Source organism: Mustela putorius, unplaced genomic scaffold (genome assembly GCF_011764305.1).
Source record: "Mustela putorius furo isolate JIRA1106 unplaced genomic scaffold, ASM1176430v1.1 tig00000242_pilon_pilon_pilon, whole genome shotgun sequence".
Taxonomy (NCBI): domain Eukaryota; kingdom Metazoa; phylum Chordata; class Mammalia; order Carnivora; family Mustelidae; genus Mustela; species Mustela putorius.
The window spans coordinates 4,990,847-5,011,065 of record NW_025421325.1 but is presented as its reverse complement, the minus strand read 5'-3'; the positions used below and the strand labels follow the sequence as shown (position 1 = coordinate 5,011,065).

At 32.8% G+C, this 20,219-nt stretch overlaps 1 protein-coding gene across 5 annotated transcripts in view; it reads left to right on the top strand.

Annotated features, from left to right (window-relative positions):
• NEK1 (NIMA related kinase 1) overlaps window positions 1-20,219 on the top strand; it is a 209,805-nt gene that overhangs the window by 188,263 nt on the left and 1,323 nt on the right. For 4 of the 5 annotated variants that reach the window (XM_045078305.1, XM_045078304.1, XM_045078303.1 and 1 more), the window contains 4 exons: window positions 870-1,078; window positions 1,867-1,997; window positions 2,249-2,381; window positions 9,274-9,374. In XM_045078305.1, the coding sequence (XP_044934240.1) occupies window positions 870-1,078; window positions 1,867-1,997; window positions 2,249-2,381; window positions 9,274-9,359 (559 nt within the window). In that variant the 3' untranslated portion in view covers window positions 9,360-9,374. Of the gene's footprint in view, window positions 1-869; window positions 1,079-1,866; window positions 1,998-2,248; window positions 2,382-9,273; window positions 9,375-20,219 lie in introns of those variants that run through there. The other variant, XM_004758106.3, reaches the window with a different exon arrangement.

Sequence of the window (20,219 nt, the reverse complement as noted above, 5' to 3'; positions counted from 1 at the left end):
ATCCTGAACAGTGCCTTGGAAACAAGATAATCCAGTGAAGATTATTATGGTTAGTATATTCTAATTACTCAGTAAAGTCCATTTGTTATGTATTTTAGAAATGTTTTCAAAAATAAGCATCGAAAGATAAGATTTCTGATGACTTTTATTTACTAGGTCATACTATTCACCTGAACATATAATTCCATAAGTATTTCCATTTCTGAAAGTTCAAATATCTAATGAGTGTTTATATGGAAAGCCTTTCATATAGTATACTACTATTATACATCTACATGAAGATTTTACTAAATGTTCAAAATTACATAGAAGAAAAATATTTGAATATTCAGTATTTTTTTTAGAAAGCATGTAAAAAAATCTCTTTAGTCTAGCCCCAGTGGGTTAAAGCCTCTGCCTTCGGCTCCAGTCATGATCCCAGGGTCCTGGGATCCAGCCCCGCAGCATCGGGTTGTCTGTTCAACAGGGAGCCTGCTTCCTCCTCTCTCTCTGCCTGCCTCTCTGCCTACTTGTGATCTCTGTCTGTCAAATAAATAAATGAAATCTTTAAAAAAAAAAATACTGAAACAGTCTTTCAAAATTTAAGCAATGTATAATATTGATAGTTCCGTTAATCTCTTTTAGCAGATCAGGATCATTTTAAACAAGTTCATCTTCCAGCTTATGTATTCTAGAATGTGTCATGTGCTATATTTATAATTGTATTAATCTTCAGTTACTTTGTTAAAAACCACTATGTAGGTTTTTTCAGATTTCTTTTTATCTACTATTAGTACTTTTAAGCAGAAAGGAATACATGTATATTGAAGTAAAATTTCAAAATAAGGTGACATTTTGGTAATGTTTAGTTTAACTTTTTAAAATTTCAGTGTTTTTGAAGAAACTGACACAGATTTACAAGAGCTTCAGGCCTCTATGGAACAGTTACTTAGGGAACAACCTGGTGAAGAATACAGTGAGGAGGAAGAATCAGTCTTAAAGAACAGTGACATAGAGCAGACTGCAAATGGGACAGATCTGGCAGATGAGGATGACAATCCCAGCAGTGAAAGTGCCCTAAATGAAGCATGGCACTCAGGTACATAGTAATGATCGTGGGGCTTTTTTTTTTTTCAGTGTATACACATATTTCAATCAGAGTATTTTTCTGGTACCTGATAGGAAGTTCTCTAATATAAATAAAACTGAAGTATCCTTCTGTGTCTCTGACTTTTATTCATTCTTTTTCTTTTCACACAAATGCCCATATACATTTGTTCCATTTCTTTCCCATCAAATTTTGGAAATGCTTTTGAAACATTTTTATTGTTTTCTTATCTTTCTTGACTTATTTTTCTAGTACTAAAGATAACATAAAGTGCTTGGACATGTACATGACATAAAACATATATAGCATTTATAATACTTTATAAATGTTTTACTGAAGTTTTATAATAGGTAGCATAAGTCATCTGCCTCCTGCATGCTTTTTCATGTTTTAGCTCATGTTTAATGTCAAATTTTTAAACACAGTTATGGTTGGTTTGCTGCAGCACAGAACATATGGGCATGCTTTTTTCATTTTTTACTTCGTTAGAATGTTTTTAATTTGGTTTACTGTTTATGTCTATAAAAGAAAAGATTCCCAAAGTAACAGTCTTGTTAAGACATTTGTATATACATTGATTTCCTCCATAAAAGACAATAATTGTAATGACAAAACCTTATATATTGTAAGTACAAGTAGTCTTTCAGTGACGTCACTCATCAAAAAGAATTTTAGTCTGTTAGGGTAAGAATTATTTTATTCATTCTTTTTTTATTTTTTAAAGATTTTATTTATTCTTTTTAGTCATAAAATATCTTCTTTTAATTTATGTTTTTTAGATAACAGTGATGGTGAAATTACTAGTGAATGTGAATACGATAGTGTCTTTAACCATTTAGAGGAACTGAGACTTCACCTGGAGCAGGAAATAGGCTTTGAAAAATTCTTTGAGGTTTATGAGAAAATAAAAGTAAGTAAAATGTCAATTAAAAAACGTTTTAAGTTTGGGGCATCCAGTTCGTGATCTCGAAGGCCATGAGTCCAAGCCCCACCTTGGATGTAAAGCCTACTTTTTAAAAAAAAAATTAATTTTGAAATATGCTCTTTTTGAATTACTAGTAAAATATCAGTGATTTTTATAGGTCGTTGGATTTATTATAAATAATAAAGTCTCTAGAGAATGTTAATAATCATATATTTATATTTGGAAATTTGGTATAGGCTATTCATGAAGATGAAGATGAAAATATTGAGATTTGTTCAACAATAGTTCAGGATATTTTAGGAAATGAACATGAACATCTTTATGCCAAGATTCTTCATTTAGTCATGGCAGATGGAGCCTATCAAGAAGGTAAGATTTCCTGTCTTTGTATCTTAAGTAAATGTGCAAAAAACAGGATGACAAATGTAAATTGCTGAGCTTTTTTATCACCTGCATTTTGGTGAAATCTATATTGGAATCATATCCCAATACTTATGAGCAATTATAAAATTAATCATGTCATATACATTAACTGATTCTATCATTTTTATTGACTTAAGTCCTTTAAGTTCTTATTTTACTTAATTTATAAGTAACATTTGAATGAGTTTTTTTTTTAATGACTCCTTATTGGACAGCTCTAGAAATTAGAATACTTTCTTATCAATGATGTAGAAGTAAACTTTTAAACATACATGCTTCAGCAATATGTACAATTTCTTCTAAGTAATACCAAATATAATCTCTTCCATTCACAGTAAATGGAATTCATTTATGATATGGAAGTAAACCATCTTATATTTGGAAAATATTTACCTATAGAATCACTTTAAAAATATTAGAACTTTACTGAAAATTATTAAAGTTAAAAATGGTGTTTCCCCTTAAATTTAGTCAAGAGCACTAAACATGGTATCAGACCAGTGGTATAGTCCTGACTCTGTGACAAGCTAGTAATGTGACATTAAGTGATTTAAGTTTCCGTTTCCACTGCTATAAAAGGATGATCACTATTTCAATATACTATGAATTGTTTTGAAAGTACTTATCAAGTGCTTTTGTAGCCTAGTACTTTATTACTATGGACATTAAAAGATGTAGTCTTTGTTTACATGTTGAATTTGGAAGATGAGATCTAAGTATATGAAAGTGTAGAACTATGTATAAAATGCATATTCTAAAATATTTTTCAGTGCAGTAGGAATTAGACAAGAGAAGCTTGGATTGTAAAAAATGGAAAGAAATCTAGAGCCATAACTTGTCACAAAACAGTGAAAATTAATGTATATTAGAGTTAATATTGGAAGTTTCTTATTGAAAATAGTCTTCATTGTATGGAAATGTTGAATCACTGCATTGTGCACCTGAAACTAATATTACATGTATGTTACCTAACTGGAATTTAAATTAGAAAGTTAGTCTTTGTGATTAGATCTGTAAAGTGTTTAAAATACATACATAGAGGAAATCATTGAAGATTCGTGAAGTGAAAGAACTGACAGAATGAAGGAGACATTTTATAAAGTTCAGTCTCATAGTAGTATTCTGGATAACTTGGAGGGTACTGAAATTGCAAATAAGATCTGTTTTGAAGCTGTAGATGCCTTTTGGGCACAAGATGGTGAATACCTGGATTTAGTGTTCATACAAGTGGAGCATTAATACTCAGTTCAGGTATTTCGAGCCAGGCTTTCAATAAAAGTATTTGATATATTGACTCATGAAAAATCAGGTTTCCTAAAATCAAATTCAAGAATGTCTTTTATTTTAGGAGCAACTTTACTTAGTTAGGTTATATACTTAATTTATATTGACCATAAAGCTCAGCCAAAAAAAAAAAAAATGTTTCTTGAGTTGGTTAAATGTAAGTAAAAATCTTCTAAAAACTCTAATAGTTATTATTAAGTCAAAACCAGAATATCATCAGGTACAGTGAGTACTTTTACCTTATAGATTCAAAAACCACTGCATCTTCATTAGTATTCTTACCTTAACAAAATAACTATCAAGAAAATGTTGGGGTCATTAGCAACAAGTAATGGATTTAATATACGCCAGTAATTAGTACTGCACATGTTATTAATTGTGATTTTCTTTAGCCCATTTAATAATTAAGATGATCACAAATAGGCAAAAACAGAATAATCTTTCATATGTATGGTAGTGCTATAAAACCTAGCAAAAGAAACTTAAATGAGCTCCTTTCTTTTCTTTTTAATTTTTTTATTTGACTTAAGTTGACACACAATTTTATATTAGTTTCAGGTGTATAGCATACTGACTTGACAAATTTATACTTTATGCTATGCTCACCACAAATATAGCTACCATCTGTCACCAAACAATACTATTACATCATTAATTATATTCCTTATACTATGCCTTTTCCTCCCATGATTTGGTAATTACATAACTGGTAGCCTATATCCCCAACTCCTCTTCACCCATTTTGCCTGTCCTCTCAACCTTGTCTCTGGCAACCATTAGTTTGTTTTCTGTATTTATAAGTCTGATTCTGCTTTTTGTTTCCTTATTCTCTTTATTTATTTTTAGATTCTACACATGAGTGGAATATGATATTCCTCTTTCTCAGTCTGACTTAGTTTACTTAGCAAAATACCTCCAGTTCCATTTATGTTGTCACAAAGGACCCACTCTCATCCCTTTTTTATGGCTGTGTATATTCCACACGCATACAACATCATATCCATTCGTATATTGATGAACACTTAGGTTGCTTCCATATCTTGGCAATTGTTAATGCTGCAATAAACATAGGGATGCATATATCTTTTCGAATTTGTGTCTTCATTTTTTTTTTGGGTAAATACCCAGTAGTGAAATTGTGTGTAAATTTTTAAAGAGCTTCCATTACTGTTTTCCACAATGGCTGTGCCAGTTTACTTTTTACCAGCAGTGTGTGAGGGTTCCTTTTTCTCTATATCCTCACCAGTACTTGTTATTTCTTGTCTTTTTGATATTAGCCATTCTCACTTATGGATTTGCATTTCTCCAATGATTAGTGATATTGAACATCTTATCATGTGCTTGTCAGCTATCTATATGTCTTTGGAAAAATGTCTATTTATATTCTCTGCTCATTCTTAAATCACATTATTTGGGTTTTTGTTTTTTTTTGGTGTGGGGTTGTAGAAGTTGTTTGTATATTTTGGGTATTTACCCCCTACCAGATATATCATTAGCAAATATCCTCTCCCATTAAATAAGTTGCCTTTTTCTTTTGTTGATGGTGTCCTTTACTGTGCAGAAGCTTTCTATTTTGATGGAATCCCAATGGTTTGCTTTTGCTTTTGTTTCCCTTCCCTGAAGGGATATATCTAGAAGAATGTTTCTCTGGCTGATGTCAGAGAAATTCCTATTTTCTTCTAGGATTTTTATGGTTTCCAGTCTCACATTAGGGTCTTTAGTTTATTTTTGTGTATAGTGTTAGGACATTGTCCAGTTTCATTCTTCTACATGTAGCTAATTTTTCCACCAGCATTTATTGAAGAGACTGTCTTTCTCCATTATATATTCTTGCCTCCATTGTCATAGATTAATTGGCCAGATAATTAAAGGTTTATTTCTGGGCTCTTTATTTTCTTCCATTGATTTATAGGTCTCTTTTGATGCTAGTACCATACAGTTTTTGATTACTACAGGTTTGTAGTATATCTTGAAATCTGGAATAATGATACCTTCAGCTTTGTTTTTCTTTTCTTTTTTTTTTTTTTTAAAGATTTTTATTTATTTATTTCACAGAGATCACAAGTAGGCAGAGAGGCAGGCAGAGAAAGGGGGGAAAAGCAAGCTTCCTGCTGAGCAGAGAGCCCGATGTGGGGCTCGATCCCAGGACTCTGGGATCATGACCTGAGCCGAAGGCAGCGGCTTAAACCAATGAGCCACCCAGGCGCCCCAGCTTTGTTTTTCTTAAGATTGCTTTGGCTATTTGGGTTCTTTTGTAGTTGATACAAATACGAGTATTTTAGTTTTGTGAAAAATACTCTTGGTATTGTGTCAGGGATTACATTGAATTTGTAGATTGCTTTGGGTAATACATTTTGGCAATATTAATTCTTCTACTTCATGAACATGAACTGTCTTTCTATTTGTTTGTGTCATCTTCAGTTTCTTTCATCAGTGTTTTATAGTTTTCAGAGAACAGGTCTCTCACCACTTTGGTTTATTCCTAGGTATTTTATTCTTTTTAGTACAGTTGTAAATGGGATAGTTTTCTTCAATTCTCTTTCTTCTACACCATTATTAGTGTATAGAAATGCTACCAATTTCTGGATATAAATTTTATATCCTGAGACTTTACTGAATTATTTTTTTTGTTTAGTACTTTTTGGTAGAGCCTTCAGGATTTTCTTTGTATACTATCACATCATCTGCAAATAGTGACAGTTTAACTTTTTTACCAATTTGGATGCCTCTTATTTCTTTTCATCATCTGATTGTTGTGGCTAGAACTTCCTGTTCTGTTGAGTAATAGTGGAAAGAGTGGGCATTACTTGTCTTGTTCCTGATGTTAAAGGAAAAGCTCTCAGTTTTTCACCATTGAGTACGATGTTAGCTATGGAGCTTTATTGTGTTGAGGTATGTTCCTTCTAAACCTATTTTGTGGAGCGTTTTTATCATGAAGGGATGTTGAATTCTATAAAATGGTTTTTCTGCATCTGTTGATGATCATGTGATTTTTATCCTTTATTTTGTTAATGCAGTATGTCACATTGATTGTTTTGTGAATATTGAACTGTCCTTGCATCCTTGGAATATCATGATAGATGATCCTTTGAATGTATTGTTGAATGCAGTTGGCTGGCAATTTTTGCATGTTCATTAGGGATATTGGCCTGTAGTTTTCTTTCTTTTTATGGTATCTTTGTCTAGTTTTGGTGTGAGGGAAATGCTAGCCTCACAGGATGTATTTGGAACCTTTCCTTCTTCTTCTGTTTTTGGAGTAGTTTGAAGAGAATAGGTATTTAATTCTTTAAATGTTTGGTAGAATTTGCCTGTGACTCTAGCTGGTTCTGGGCTTTTTTTTTTTTTAAGATTTTATTCATTTATTTCACAGAGAGAGACACAGCGAGAGAGGGAACACAAGCAGGGGGAGTGGGAGAGGGTGAAGCAGGCATACCGCTGAGCAGGGAGCCAGATGCGGGGCTTGATCCCAGGATGATGAGATCACGACCTGAGCCAAAGGCAGATACTTAAGGACTGAGCCACTCAGGCAGCCCTGGACTTTTATTTTTTAAGTATAAATTCAATTTATTTACCAGTAATCTGTTCAGATTATCTATTTCTTCCTTACTCAGTTTTGGAAGATTGTATGTTTCTAGGAATAGATCCTTTTCTCCTAGTTGTCCAATTTGTTAGCATGTGATTTTTCATAGCATTCTCTTATAATCCTTTGTATTTCTGTGCTGTCAGTTATTACTTCTCTCTCATTTGATTTTATTAATTTGGGTCCTTTCTCTTTTTTCTTGATGAGTCTGGCTAAGGATTTATCAATTTTGTTTATCTTTTGAAAGAACCAGCTCTAGGTTTCGTTGATTTTTTTTTTCTATTGCTTTTTCAGTCTCTGTCTTATTTTTTCCTGCTCTGAATTTATTATATTCCTTCCTTTAACTCAGCTTGGGCTTTGTTCTTTTTTTGGTTGCTTTAGGTGTAAGGTTAGATTGTTTATTTAAGCTTTTTCTTGTTTCTTGACATAGGCCTCTGTCACTTTATTTCCGTCTTAGAACTGCTTTTGCTGTGTCCCAGAGATTTTGAAGCATTGTGCTTTCATTTTCATTTGTTTCCATGTATTTTTTGGTTTCTTCTTTGTTTCGTTAACCCATTGGTTGTTTAGTATCATGGTGTTTAGTCTCCATGTGTTTGGTTTTTTTTCCATTTTTATCTTGTGATTTATTTCTAGTTTCACACTGTTGTGGTCAGAAGAAAATCCATGGTATGATTTCATTTTTCTTAAATTTACTAAGGGTTAGTTTTGTGGCCAAGCATGATCTATTCTGGAGAATGTTTTATGTGCACTTGAAAAGAATATGTATTCTGTTGTTTTGGTATGGAATGTTCTGTTTATCTATGATGTCCTTCTGGTTTAATGTGTCCTTCAAAGATACTCTTTCCTTTTGATTTCCTGCCTGGATGATCTAGCCATTGATGTAAGTGGAGTGTTAATGTCCCCTACTATTATTATAATACCATCAGTTTCTTTATGTCCGTTAATATTTGCTTTATGTATTTAAGGTGCTCCAGTTTTGGGTGCATAGAAGTTTACTATTGTTAGATCCTCTTGTTGGATTGACCCCTTTATCATTATGTAATGCTTTTTGTCTCTTGTTGCAGTCTTTATTTTATTTTATTTTTTATTTTTTTAAAGTTTTTTTTTTTTTTTTTTATTGGAGAGAGAGAGATAACAAGAGAGAGGATGAGCGGGGAGAAGAAGGAGAAGCAGGCTCCCTGCTGAGCAGAGAGCCTGATAAAGGGCTCAATCCCAGGACCCTGAGATCATGACCTGACCCAAAGGCAGACACTTAACTGACTGAGCCACCCAGGAGCCCTTGCAGTCTTTGTTTTAAAGTCTATTTTGTCTAATATAAAACATTGCTGCCATGGCTTTTTTTTTTTCCTTGCTTCCGTTTGCTCAGTAAATATTTTTCCATCCCTTCACTTTCAGTTTATATGTGTCTTGAGATCTGAGGTGACTCTTTTGTAGGCAGCATATAGATGGGTTGGGTGTGTGTTTTTTTTTTTTTTCTTTTTTTTAATCCATCTCACCAAGCTGTATCTTCTGATTGGACCATTTAAGCCATTTACATTTAAAGTAATTGATATGTATGTACTTATTGTCATTCTGTTGTTTTCTGTGATTATTGTAGATGTCTGTTCCCTTCTTCTCGGCTATCTTTCTTTGTGATTGATGAATTTCTTTAGTATTATGTTTGACTTTTTATTTTATTTATTTGTGTATCTATTACAGGTTTTGAGTTTGTAGTTACCATGAGGATCATATATAACATCCTAAGTATACAGCAGTCTATATTAATTTGATGGTAATTTAAGTTCAAACACGTTCTTTAAAAACTTTTTTTCTCCCTCCTCCACATTTAATGTATGTGTTGTCACATTGTACATCCTTTTCATCATTTTCTTATGTCTAATTTTAGCTATTTCTTTTCAACTTAAAGAATTCCCTTCAACATTTCTTATAAGGCTGATTTAGTAGTAATAAATTCCTTTATCTTTTTTTGTCTAGGAAACTCTATCTTTCCATCAAATGTGAAGGATAATTTGCCAGGTAGAATATTCTTTGTTTTAGGTTTTATCCTTTCAGCATCTTGAATATATTCTACTTTTTCTGGCTTGCAAAATTTCTACTGATAAATTAGCTGAGAGTTTTATTGGTTTTCCTCATAGGTTTTTTTTTGTTTCTCTCTTGCTGCCATTAAAAGTCTTTCTTCATCCTTAACCTCTGACATTTTAATTATTATGTGTCTTGGTATGGACCTCCTTGGAACTCCCTGTGCTTGGACTTGAATGTCTGTTTCCTTTCCCACATTAGGGAAATTTTTAGCTATTATTTCCTCAAGTAAGTTTTCTGTCTCCTTCCTCCTCTTCTTCTTCTGGGACCCCTATAATGTAAATGTTTGTTTGCTTGATGTTGTCTAAGAGATGTCTAAACCTATCCTCATTTTTAAAAAATTTTTTCTCTTTTTGTCATTCAGCTTGGATGCTTTCCATTTCCCTGTCCTCTAGATTACTGATTTGTTCTTCCATATCCACTAATCTGTTGATCCTTAAGGGAGCTGTTTTCCTTTAAAGAAGTGTTGAAGAACTGTAACATCACTTTGGGGGGAAAATGTCAGAACTTAATATGCAAATAAATAGTAGTTTCTTTAAAGTAGAGATATACGTTTAATTAAGATTCTCCATTACACAAAATATCCTGGAACTTTTAGAATTTCACTGATAGCTTATATACCAGGTTCTTTTGATAGTCTTTTTTTGTATGAGTCTTTATTCTGGGCACATTTAGGATTTTTTTTTTGGACAGAGTTTTAAAGTTTCTTGAAGTCAAGCTTAGTGAATGAAGTGGGAATCAAGATATATTTGTTATCTTAGAGTTTTTAGGTATCTCACCGTGAAGTAATGAGCTTAATTTTTTAAAGTGATTTGAAAACTGATTGAATATTTTGAACAAGAATTCTGTTCTAGAATATCTGTCAAAATTACTTTAAAGATACAATTAGTATGCTAAAGTGATTTGAGGATTTGAGATTTTTAAAATGTTGCTTAATTTTAGCAATATAAATTTTTATAAAGTTTATTTATATTCTATCTTGTCAAAAAATTTAATGTTGCAGTTAAAAATATATAGAGTACAAGAGCTTGGGAAAGTCAGCATTTCAGGCAAATGAGCATAAGCAATGATTATTAAGCCAAGAATGAGGTGAGAATACAAAGTTAATGTTCTAAGGGTCTCTATATTTTGTGAGAATAGGTCATAAATTTGGTGCTTATCTTTCTAGCAAAGCAGGAAACCTAATTAATTATATAAGTCACTATTCTTGAGACAAAACATATCACTCAGAAGTTAGCTATTTTTAGTATTGAAACAAAAGAATAATTTCCCCATGATTCTTAAAAAGAGGGTACAATCATATAGTATTCCTCAAATTTTAATAACTTGTGGATTCCTTTAAAGAGGATATGTTTTAGACTTCAAGAATCTAAGTCCATAGACCTTAGTGAAAAACTCAAGTCTTAGTCTTTCAAAATATCTGTCAGTTGAGAACTACTACTGTAAAACAGATGGTTTTCCTTTAAATATTGAAATACTATTTTTGTTTTCAAAATTAATACATAAAATGTAAACATTATCTGGAACTTTAATATTTCTGATTTTATCGAGGTCTTGGATCCTGTTTTATAAAACAATGCTATATAGTGAACTAAAAATTATCTTCAGTAATTTTTACAGTATTTGGATTTCATGGGCCTCTTTCTCATAATATGACATAGTATAATTTAATGGCATGAAGTCAGATAATGACTCCAGTTAAATTAATCTGAGAAGAATACCAGTCTAGTTAATATTCATATTCAGACTGTTTATCCTTCGGGCAGTTCCCTGTAAGTATTGCTTCAATAGTGCTTTCTGTGAATAATCAGCAATGTGCTTGGGATTCAACTTTGCTTGACAAATATTTGGAAAACCTTTATTTGGTATTCCTCCTTAAGCTGAGAACAGTTGGCTGAGGCACAGGGTAGAATTGACATGTTTTTTGGATAGTTGAGTGGCTTCAAAAGGATACATGCCTATGTAGGAGGCTGTCTCTCTTACATAGAAACCTCATACATAGAAACAGATAGAAGAGTTAGGCAAAATAGGAGATGGAGGAATATGTCCCAATTAAAGAATAAGACAAAAATCTTAGAAAAAAAGAACTGAAGAAAATGAAGATAAGCAGTCTATCTGATAAAGAGTACAGCATAATAGTCATAAAAATGCTGACTGAACTCAGGGGAAGAATGGTTAAACACAATAAGAATTTCAAAAAAGAGAAAATAAAAGAAAGCAATCAGAGAGGAAGAACACATTCACAGAAATGAAAAACTTGAGAGAATAAATAGCAGATTAGATGATACTCAGAACACATCAGTGAACTGTAAGACAGGAATATTAGAAATCATCCAAACTGAATAGCAGAAAGAAAAAGAAAATTAGGGTAGTTTAAGAGACCTATGCAACAACATCAAGCATTTGCATTACAGGAACTTAGAAGGAGAATAGAGAAAGGGTCAGAAAATTTATTTGAAGAAATAATTGCTGAGATGCCTGGGTGTCTCAGTTGGTTAACATCTGCCTTTGGCTCAGGTCATGATCTCGGGGTCCTGGATTCAAGTTCTGCACCAGGCTCTTTGCTCAGCAGGGAGTTTGTTTCTCCCTCTCTCAGCCACTCCCCCTGCTTGTGCACTCAAACTCTCTCTCTGACAAATGAAAAAATAAAATCTTTTAAAAAAAGAAAGGAAGGAAGACTAGCTGAAAACATCCCTAGCCTGGGGAAAGGAAACACATCTAGATCCAGGAAGCACAGAGAGTACCAAATAAGATGATCCCAAAGAAATCCACGCTAAGACACATAATAAGTAAAATGTCAAAAATGAAAGATAAAGAGAAAATCTTTAAAGCAGCAAGAGAAAAACAGTTACATGTAAAGGAATCCCCATAGACTATCAGATGATTTTTCATCAGAAATTCTGCAGGCCAGAAGAAAGTTGCATGATATATTCAAAGTTCTAAAAGGAAAAAAACTAACAACCAAGAATATTCTCCCAGACAAGGTTAATATTCAGAATTGAAGGGAAGATACACGGTTTCCCAGACAAGCAAAAGTTATAAGAATTCATCACTACTAAATCAGCTTTACAAGGAAATATCAAAGGGTCTTTTTTAAGCAGAAAAGAAAAGGTAGGCCTTAACTGGGAATAGGAAATTATATAAAAGAAAAAATATCATACCAGTAGAGGCAAACATATAGGACAGGTAGTGAATCAATGATTTATAGAGCTAGCATGAGGTTTAAAGACAAAAGTAATAAAATCAAATAAATTTACAATAATTACTTATGGGATACACTAAATAAAGTATGACATCAAAAACTTAAACATAATGTGGGAGGGAGTAAAAATGTAGTACTTTTATAATGCATTCAAAAGTAAATATCCACCAGTTTTGGGGTGGCTCAGTGGGTTAAATCCTCTGCCTTCAGCTCAGGTCATGATCCCACGGTCCTGGGATCAAGCCCTGCATCAGGCTCTCTGCTCAGCGGGGAGCCTGCTTCCTCCTCTCTCTCTGCCTGCCTCTCTGCCTACTTGTGATCTCTCCGTCAAATAAATAAATCAAAATCTAAAAAAAAAAACAAAACAAAACAAAAAACCCACCAGTTTTAAAATAAAGTGGCATATATGTAAGTTGTTATATATTAACTTCACAGTAAACACAAACCAAAAACCTGTAATACACACACACACACACACAAAGGGAAAGGAGATGAAATTTAACTCTAAGAAAAATTATTAAATCATAAGAGAGCAAGAGGAAAAAGGATCAGAGAAAAACTACAGAAACAACAAGAAAACAAAATGACAGATATATACCTGTATATGATTGCTTTAAATGTAAGTAGACTAAATGCTTCACTCAAAAGATAGAAGGTGATTAAGTGTATATTAAAAAAAAAAAAAGTCCCATCTGTATGCTGTCTACCAGAGACTGACATCAGATCTTAAGACACACACAGACCGAAAGTGAAGGGATAGAAAAAATTACATGCAAACGAAATGATGAGAAATTTGGAGTAGCAGAACTTAAGAAATTAAATAGACTTTGAAACAAAGACTATGAGAAGAGACAAAGAAGGGCCCTACATAATGTTAAAGGTGTCCAACAAGATGATGTAACACTTGTAAATATTTATGCACCTAGCATAGTAGCACATAAATACAGGAAGCAAATATTAACATGCAAAAGAAGAAATTGGCAGTAATACAATAATATAGGGGCTTTAACACCCCTCTTAAATCAATGGGTAGATCATCCAGACAGGAAATTAATAAGGAAATATTGGCGGTTGAACAACATACTAGACCAGATGGACTTGATAGATATGTACAGAACATTCCATCCAAGAACAGAACATTCTTTTCAAATGCACATGAATCATTCTTCAGAATAGATCCTATGTTAGACCACAAAAAAAGTCTCAATACATTTAAGACTGAACTCATATCAAACATCTTTTCTGACCACAATGGTATGAAACTAGAAATCAACTACAGGAAGGAAACTGGAAAAAAAACACAAACATGTGGAGACTCCAGCATGCTACTAAACAACCAATGGATCAAATGATAGAGGAAATCAGAAAATACCTTGAGACAAATGAAAATGAAAACACAATGCTCCAAAATCTATGGGATGCAGCAAAAGCAATTATAAGAAGGAAGGTCATAGCAATACATGCCCATTTTAAGAAACAATAAAAAGCTTAAATAAACAGTCTAAACTTACAACTCAAGGAATTAGAAAAAGAACCAAAGCCCAAAGTTAGTAGAGGAAAGAAATAATAAAGATCACAGAGGAAATAAAATGGAGACTAAACAAACAGTGGAATCGATTAATGAAACTCAAAGTTGGCTATTTGAAAAGATAAAATTGGTAAATCTTTAGCAAAATTCATCAAGAAAAAAAGAGATAGGGCCCAAATAAAATCAGAAATGAAAGAGAAATTATAACTAATAACATAGAAATACAAAGGATCATAAAAGACTACTGCAAACAGCTATACACCAACAAATAGAGAACGTAGAAGAAATGGATAGGTTCCTAGAACAAATAGTCTTCTAATACTAAATTGGGAAGAAATAGAAAATTTGAACAGACTGGTCACAAGCAATGAAATTGAAGAGTAAAAACAACAAAACAAAACAAAACAAAACCTCCCAATAAATAAAAGTCCAGGACCAGACAGATTCACAGGTAATTCTACCAAACATTTTTTAAAAGTTAGTATCTATCGTTCTTAAGCTATTGCAGATTATTGAAGAGAAAAGAATGCTTCCAAGCTCTTTTTATGAGGCCAGCATTACCCTGAGACCAAAATCAGAAAAAGACACTACCAAAAGAAAGAAAGTTATGGCCAGTATCCCTGGTGAACATAGATGTGAATCCTTAACAAAGTAATTCAACAATACATTAAAAGGATCATACACCATGATCAAGTGGGATTTATTCTGGGGATGGATGGATAGTACAGTATTCACAAGCCAATCAGTGTGATACACCACATTAACAAAACACAGTATAGAAGGCATGATCATCTCAGTAGATGCAATAAAAACATTTGATAAAGTTCAGTATCCATTTATTATATAAACTCACAAGAAAATGGATATAGAGGGAAGGTACCCTAATATAATAAAGGCTGTAAATGATAAACCCACAGTAAGCATCATCATACTTAGTGGGAAAAAGTTAAAAGCTTTTTCTCTAAGATGAGGAACAAAACAAGGATGCCCACTTTTAGCTTTTTTATTCAAGATAGTATTGGAAGTCCTAGCCACAGCAGTTGGACAAGAAAAGGAAATAAAAGGATCCAAATTGGAAAGAAGTAAAATTTTTACTTTTCCCAGATGAAAGGATACTATATAGGGAGAACTTTAAAGCCTCTGCCTCAAAACTATTAGAAATAATAAATGGATTCAGGAAAGTTGCACAATACAAAATCAATATACAGAAATCTGTTGTTTCTCTCTTTTAGTTTCAAGTTTTTATTTAAATTCTAGTTAGAGTGTATAGTGTAATATTAGTTTCAGGAGTAGAATTTAGTGATTCATCACTTACATATAACATGGAGAGCTCATCACAAATGTGTTCCTTAATACTTATCACCCATTTAATCCATGCAGCCACCTACCTCCCCTCCAGCAACCCTCACTTTGTTCTCTGTAGTTAAGAGTCTGTTTTATGGTTTGGCTCTTCTTCTCCCACTATGTTCATCTGTTTCATTTCTTGAATTCCTCAGATGAGTAAAATCTTATGGTATTTGTCTTTCTCTGACTTATTTCACTTAGCATAATATACTCTAGCTCCATCCACGTTGTTGCAAATGCCAAGATTTCAGTTTTGGTTTTTGTTTTTTTTTTAATGGCTGAGTAATATTACTGGAAGTCCTAGTCTCAGCAGTCAGACAACAAAAAGATATCAAAAGACATCCAAACTGGCAAGAAGTCAAACTTCCACTATTTGCAAATGACATGATACTCTATATAGAAAAATCCAAAAGGTCCCACCAAAAAATTGTTGGAACTGAAACATGAATTCAATAAAATCTCAGGATACAAAATCAAATTACAGAAATCTGTTGCATTTCTATATACCACTAATGAAGCAGCAGAGAGAGAAATCAAGGAATCAGTCCCACTTACAATTGCATGAAAAAAATACAAGATACCTAGGAATAAACCTAGCCAAAGAGGTAAAAGATCTGTACTCTGAAAACTTATATATAAAACACTTATGAAAGAAATTGAGATGTTATATTTCTGTGCATTAATAACAAACTTTCAGAAAGAAATTAAGAAAACAATCCCATTTATAATTGCATCAAAATGAGTATAATACCTAGGAATAAATTTAACCAAGGAGGTGAAAGACCTATACTTGGAAAAAAATAAGACATTGATGGAAAAAATTGAAGATGACACAAATAAATGGAAAGAGACATTGTTCAAAATCAGTTGGAAGAATTAATAGGCTAAAATATCAGTATTACCAAAAGAAACTACAGATTCAGTGCAATCCCTATCAAAAACTTTATATACAATCACAAAAGACCTTGAATAGCCAAAGCAGTCTTGGGAAAGAAGAAAAGAGGTATCTCTTTTACTCCCTGATTTTAAACTATCCTGAAGAGCTGTAGTAATCAAAACTAGCACAAAAACAGAAACATATTATCAATGGAACAGAATAGAGAGCCCAGAAATAAACCCATGCTTATATGCTTATATGTTCAATTAACCTACAACAAAGGAAGAAAGAAATTGCAGGGGAAAGACAGTCTTTTTAACTAAGTGGTATTGGGAAAACTGGAGAGCTACATGTAAAGGAATGAGACTGGACCATTTTCTTACACCATACATAAAAATATACTTAAAATGGATTAAAGACTTAAAATCATATCTGAAGCCATAAAACTTTGAGAATAAAACATAGGCAGTAAGCTCTTTGACACTGGTCTTAGCAATAGTTTTTTGAATCTATCTCCTCTGGCAAGGACAAGAAAAGCAAAAATATACAAGGGATACCACATCAAACTAAAAAGCTTTTGCACAGAAAAGGAAACTCATCAACAAAATGAAAAGGCAACCTCCTGAATGGGAGAAGATTTTTAAAAAGACATATTCAATAAGGGATTAACATCTGAAATATTTAAAGAACTCATAAACCCATACTAAAAAAACCCCAAACAATTGATTTTAAAAAGCTGAGGACCTGAATAGCCACTTTTCCACAGAAGACATATGAGAGCCAACAGGCACATGTAAAGATGCTCCACATCACTCACCATCAGGGAAAGTCAAAACCACGAAGAGATACCACCTTAAACCTGTCAGAATGGCTATTATGAAAGAGACAGGAAGTAGCAAGTGACAAGCAGGTAGAGAAAAGGGAACTTTTGGTGGAAATGTAAATTGGTACAGCCATTATGGAAAACAGTATGGAGGTTCCTCAAAATATTAAAAATTGAACTGCCATATAATCCAGCAATTCCATTTCTAGGTATTTATCCAAAGAAAATGGAAATACTAAATCAGTGGAGCTGGCTGGCTCAGTTGGTAGAGCATGTGATTATTGATCTCTGGGTTATGGGTTCAAACTCCATATTGGGTGTAGAGATTACTTAAAAATAAAAAATAAAAATAAAACCCCACTAATTCAAAAAGACATAGGTACTCATATTTTCATTGCAGTAATATTTACAGTAGCCTAGAAAAAGTACAAAGCAGTCAAATGCTTACCTTAGAAACCTTTTATTTTTTTTTAAAGATTTAATTTATTTATTTGACAGGCAGAGATTACAAGTAGGCCAAGAGGCAGGCAGAGAGAGAGGAGGAAGCAGGCTCCCTGCCAAGCAGAGAGCTTGATGCGGGGCTCGATCCCAGGACCCTGGGATCATGACCCAAGCCGAAGGCAGGGGCTTTAACCCACTGAGCCACCCAGGTGCCCCAGAAACCTTTTTTTAAATATCTTACTGAGGCCCCTAAAATATTGCAACTTACTCATATGTAAAAATTATATATACTAATATATAATCTCGCTAAACTGGTTGTAAAATGAATATGGAACTGTTCGAATAAATTCCTGTTTTGTATCATTCATCTTAAAACAGTTAAATGTTGGACAGTGATTAGGTTTAGAATAACTATTTCAAAGTCATTCTTATTGAAAATACTTAGACCCTAGATCTAGTTGTCTTACAGATCGTTCTTTTAGGCCACATTAAGGGATAATAATTAAACCATGTGATCTGCATATGGTACTTACACACTTTGATATTCTGTTTTAGAGGAGGGTGAGATTAATGAAGGGAAAGGATAGGTAAATTATATCCAGTTCACGCAAAAGTGGTGTCAGTGTCATTAAGAAATCAGTTAAAAAGAATATTATCTAAAATACATTTCTGTATTATTTAACTGAAAATAACGAGTCCTCAAAAGATGGCCTCCTCTCTTTAGCTGCCTGATACTGTTAGAATATGGGTTTGGTAAGCATCTATAACCACAGCTATTAGTAAAATTAATGCCATTTAGTCCATAGCTAAGTATTATCCAGAGTCAGAAGTCAAGTAGAACAAGCAAAATGTGTAAGTTATTTCACATTAGTCTTAAAAAATTCTCGAATAAATGAAACAAGATGGGATTGGGAGGGAGACAAACCATAAGTGACTCTTAATCTCACAAAACAAACTGAGGGTTGCCGGGGGGAGGGGTTTTGGGAGAAGGGGGTGGGATTATGGACATTGGGGAGGGTATGTGATTTGGTGAGTGCTGTGAAGTGTGTAAACCTGGTGATTCACAGACCTGTACCCCTGGGGATAAAAATATATGTTTATAAAAAATAAAAAATTAAAAAAAAAAATTCTTCTCAAGGGAAAGGATTATAACTGTGGTCGGCAGTAGAATGGCAAAGGCCACCAAGTCCTCATATAGAATATCAATCTTGGCAGTCCACACCTGTAGACCTTCCTTCCACATTTATTTTAGATAAACTATTGTGCTCTACTTACGTAATAGAGTTCTCTATAGTAGTTAAAACAAATGAACTAAATTTTCATCTGTCAGTATGGATAAGCCCCACAAATATGATGCTAGAATAAGTAGGGCAGAGTACCATTTATATAATGTTTAAAGGCAATATTATTTGGGTGTGCATATATGCAATAAAAGTAAAAAACCTTGAGAAGAAAAGACACATCAGTTTAGGGTATTGATAATACCCTTGGGCAAGAAGAAAGGACAATAAGATTGGAAAAGGGTTCTTTCAATCCATAATGTGGTTTTCTTAATATCCCAAATCAATATGACCCCAAATTCACTTTTATTAATTCTAAGTATTAGGTACATGAATATTCTTTCTATTTGAAACATTTTGAAATTGTAAAAAATAAGTAAATTATAGTACAGAGTGATAACATTGGATATAACATTGGAAGCAATAAATTATGTGTTCCATCAAGTAGTGATTCAGCAATATTGGAAGAAATAAAAGATTTAAAGTAATTCTTTGTAGAGGAGAGGACATCGGAGTTAGGTTTTGAAAGATGAATGGGAGTTTATCTTAAGATCAGTATGTTTACTTAAACATAGAAACATGCAAAATATATTAGGGGATCTATAGCCAAGTCAATGTTACTAAAGCATATATTCTAGGGACAGTTGGAGAAGATGGGTAATGAAAGTAGCTAAGACTAGAAATATTTAGGTCAAATCATGAAGGGATTTGCAGTCCACATAAGGAACATGAGTTCTATTCTGAGCTATTGGGGAGATGTAGAGAGAGTTTTCGGTAGTGCAATGACTTGAGTTGACACTTGAATTTTAATGAAAGATCACTTTTGCTCCAGTGTGGAAGATAGTGATTGCTATATAGGATTAAACCAAGCAGTCTGCTTATTCAATTATTTTTTTTAAATAAAGAAAAATTGGAAGCAACCAATGTGTTTATAAGTAGAAATGGTTAATTTAATTATATGCCTTATCTATTTAAAAAATGTTATGCAGCCACTGAAATGGACATGGAGTATATCCATGGTTTATTCTTTCTCATCATATTGTAAAATTTTCATCATATGTAAAAGTTCAAAGAATTTCACATTTATCACCCATGTACTCAACACCTAGATTCTGCCACTAACATTTTATAATCTTGCTTTATCACTTATTTATCTATTCTTCCATATTCATTATGTGCTTTAAGGAGGAAATACACAATTTAAAAAGTTAGATTTTGGAAATTTGTTAATTGCATAGAATTATTAACATTGTCTTTGGCTTATAGGCTTTTTATTTCCCACTTTATTCTTCATTGTACTGTTTGAATATTTTACACTGAGTATGTGATAGTAAATAATACTAAGT